Below are 4,144 nucleotides of genomic sequence, written 5' to 3'. Positions count from 1 at the left end.
GAATTGAGGCTTAAGAGGACTTTTGCTAACCCAAAAAGCAGACATTCGAGTGTTTTTTCATGTAGAAGCTGAGCAATTTTAGTGACTTAAACCAATCCCAGAAGTATCTAGTTCCTGAGTATTCCAAAGGAATTGTTAATCACTTGCATTTCCTATTTTTAAAGGGATGTCACTATAAATCACCTTATCAGCTTCCCCTTTGGTCCCTCCACTGAGCTCCTCTTGCTGTGGAGGAGCAGCACATGGACCTGTGTTCACAGTTCTGGGTCTGGGAAAGTCCAACCTGGTTTGGGGCACCGGGGTTTGAACCTGATACCTGTTGAAAACCCAAGGTCCTCCCAAACCATTCCAGAGTTCAGCCAGTTTTCTGGTGAGCAGACAAAATCCAAAGAAACATCAACCAACTACCTCATAACAGCAAATGCTGTAGCAATTCTATAAACTTCCACTGTTTCATTTGGGAAATCCAGCTCCTTTCTGAGCTGAAAAGATGTTTAATCTTCCAAATTCCTTTTGTGTCTATGCTCCTGTTTCTACAAAACTACTAATTCATCTTATTCAGTGGATATGTGAATCTTATTCCTTCACTCCATCCTTCATGCAACTCAGCTGGGAAAAGAAATGTGCATTAATCCAGAATTTTTAGGGGTATCTGATAAACCCAAAACCTCGGGCAAAACAAAACACTGTTCAGTTTAAAGACACATTTCCAATAAAAACTATTTCCCTGAGCATTCTGCTAAAGGAGCAGCAAATGTGATGCTGAGAGCCCAGTGCCTGCCCTTCTCTCATCCAGAATTGATCAGTGCAGGGCTTTGTGCACTCCCAGCTCTAAATGCACACACTCAAACCTTTCAGTGCTTGCAATTTGGCAGCGACTCTTTCTACCCCTACTGAAAAATTCAGAGGTTTTCTTCAGTCTAATTAAAACCAACAATTCAACACAACCCTGATTTTTTAAAATGCAGTTACCAGAAATGGGCTGTACTGCCCGTGATCCTGTTCTATGAAATATTTGGTTGAACTCAAGGTGAAATCAAATACAGTATTTTGATCTTAAGGAATATAATCCACCGTGAAGATAATTCACCCCTGGCATGTTCTTTTCAAACTAATTTTGTATCATTTAGAAACCAAAAACACTGACTTTCAGGAAATCATTTGGAATTAATTGTGAAGTTTCAGCCATACTACAGACCAAGGATTTCAAAAATATGCCAGCATATGCTCCTAAAACACAGGAATTTCTAATTCTAGAAAGAGTGCTGAGTATTCTTTGAATGTCAGTGTTTTTATACCACAGCTCAGTGTATTATATTTTAGTAAGACAAAAACTGTTGTGGCTGAATAAGTGTGGAATTCCAAGGAATTATGCAAACACTGGAAGGGTGTTGCACTGGGCAGCCACCACTAACACAGCCCTACTGCTCCTTAGAGGATGTGGGTTTTTCCCAGCAAGGCTGGAATTAGGCACCACTGCAGACAACAAAGAACCCTTTGGTTGTTCCCTTAAGCTCAGAACACATCTCTCAAACCAAAGCTGAGGCTGTTTGGGCTTTCAAGTGCAAACCTATGATTTTCTTGTTTGATTTGGCACCGCTCGTAACCAGAATCCAGCTGCCCCTGGTATTTATTTATTCTGTGATACTTCACTTTGTTTCTTGGCTTCACAAAACAGTCCCCAAAAGCTCTGGAAGGAACAGGAGCTGGAGCAGTGACAGTGGCTGTGACCACCCCGTCAGCAGCTGGGTGACATGTGGCTTGCACAGACCACTGAAAAGCAGTGGTGTTGCAAACTAGCCAGTAATAAATGTTCTTTTTCAGTAAATACAAAGCCTAGAAAAACACTTTTCCATATTCCTTGGCTTTCTTTTCCTTTCTGAATGCCTGGCTTTGCCCATGAAGTGCCTACTCTAATGGAACAGCATCTGTCCATCACACTGTGGAGCCCAAAGGAAGGAAGTGTTGATGTTGGGCAATTACACAGCAGTGCAACAGGATGCTGCTTTCACCACCTCCTGACAAATACAAACAGGCACAAATTTATGTCACTGGAGGCCTTTCAAAACACTATTTTTAGAAGGCACTTACAAGTTTTTGCCTAAAGTTACACGAAGCTTGAATTTTCCAAACCGTACCGTCCTCAGTGTCCAGGAAGAGTTTATGTCCTGTCATAAATTCAGGCCTCAAAATTGCAAGCTAATAGAGCTGCACAAGCTTGGAAAAGGTTTGCAATTCCCCTCTCTGTGTAAGTGGGACATACAGTTACACTAAAGTTAACTAAAGTTCCACTAAAGGCAACAGGGATTAGAAAGGTGATATGTTACAATTAGTAATGACCTAGGGTGTGACATACACTGCAGCATTATGTTGTTATATTACAATATAACTACTTTTATCTTTTAACCTCTTTTCTGAACTAATCTGCCTTAATTAAAGCAGTATTTTCCCAGCATTTATCCCAGAGCTTCCCAAGCAAACACCCCACCACAGAAGTCAGGCAGTACCTTCATTTCTATACAAACAATACACATTTCAGAGCACAAAAAGAGGCAAGTGCAGATGGAAACGTTCAGCTGCTTGGCAGGGCAGGAAGTTAAGGAGCATTTTAACAATGCAACAGCCTTCACTGGCCATGTCAGACAAAGACTGACAACTCCATGATGGGTGTTTATTTGGGATGACACAATTGAGTGCTGTTCAACCTCTTACCTGTACTGAGGTAACTCAAAAAATTAAAATGGCACTGAGAGAAGTTCAAAGGTAAACACAGAGAAAAAATATTTTATGTGTATTTGGTGGTTTAAACGTGATATAGAAACAGAGCACAAATGTGAATTGCTATCCCACCTGCAGGTCCCTCACGTTGGGAAAGGGGATCCCGATGGTCACCACGGCCCGGGCGTTCTCGTCGCAGAAATCCAGCCCCTCACTGACCTTGCCCCTGCACACAGCGATGAGCAGAGCTCCATCTGCAACCATTCCCAAGGAAAAAATGAGGATCAGAAGGAAGTTTCACCAAAATCCTTTATACAGCTACACCCAGTACAGTGTAACACCCTGTGTATCGGCCCGGGAAAGGTGAGAGGATATAAAAGTAAGTATTTCTTAGAGGGACAGGATTAACTCCCCCTTGATCAATAATTTTGACTATCAACTAGCAAAATAATTTTACACTGTATAACAGAGTATTTTACACTGTATAATAGAGTACTTTTACACTGTATAATAGAGTGGTGATTAATTATGCAAGAACAATATGTATCTCCAACAAAATTTGATGTGTTAAACCTTCAATTTTGCACTCTGTTTTTTTCCACACTGTTATTCTTTATTCTCTATACTAACATTGAAGTATTTTGAGAAAAAATCCTATAGTGGCTAGAATATAAGGTTAATTAATATAAGACTGATTGATTTAAATTCCAGTTATACAATGTACTGTAAGTGATTCTTTGAGAAGTCACTTTGTACCCCTGGCAACACCTGAACACCTTTCCACACCTCACTGGGATTATACATCCCCCTGTACTTCCCTATATCCCCAATATCCTCATGCCACAATATAAATAGCAGTGAATATAAATACTCTCCCTTATTTATAATAACTTACTAAACTGAAGTTCATATAACTACTTATCCAGAGCTGCTTCTAATTGTTAAGCACTTACAGAATCCCTTTATTCTGTAAACTTGCAGAGTCTCTATCAGCTGTTTCTATGGCTGAAGAATGTACCTTTTTCCCCTTTACACTTTATTGCATCATAGTATAGGTTCAGCAGCTCATCAAAGTCACTCTTTGCCCCTCCCTGAGGCTCTGCAATCACTGTCTTCACCAGCTCCAGGTTTTTCCACAAGCCAGTGTGAATCCAGCGATCCTTCAGCTTGTCCAGCATCTGAAAACAAACACAAAAATCCACATCAATCACTTCAACTGTTCCAATAAAGCCCTTTATTTTAGTGAAGCTCCACTATTCGGTTTTTGTATTTGTAAATGCAAGTTGCCCTGCCATGCACCAAACTCAGCCATGCAGCACTTGGCAAACATGGTAGCCACTCATTTTGCTAATTAAAAATTATGCAGATTTTTGTTATCAAAGCAAAACTCTCTAAATTTGTAAGAGTGGACACTAAAGAGCATCTC

At 40.3% G+C, this 4,144-nt stretch overlaps 1 protein-coding gene across 1 annotated transcript; it reads right to left on the bottom strand.

Moving 5' to 3' along the window:
- Positions 1-2,850: 2,850 nt before the first annotated feature.
- On the bottom strand, positions 2,851-3,934 carry LOC113962327 (Fanconi anemia group J protein homolog; the record flags this gene model as incomplete). Its single annotated transcript, XM_027673096.1, has 2 exons — positions 2,851-2,972; positions 3,737-3,934. Coding segments are annotated over 2 exons (320 nt in total), but the record flags the coding sequence as incomplete, so codon positions are not given.
- Positions 3,935-4,144: the final 210 nt, after the last annotated feature.

This window comes from Neopelma chrysocephalum, unplaced genomic scaffold (genome assembly GCF_003984885.1).
Source record: "Neopelma chrysocephalum unplaced genomic scaffold, ASM398488v2 Primary Assembly neopelma1_144765, whole genome shotgun sequence".
Taxonomy (NCBI): Eukaryota; Metazoa; Chordata; class Aves; order Passeriformes; family Pipridae; genus Neopelma; species Neopelma chrysocephalum.
Note: the sequence above shows the minus strand (reverse complement) of the source record. Positions and strands in the feature narration are given on the sequence as shown.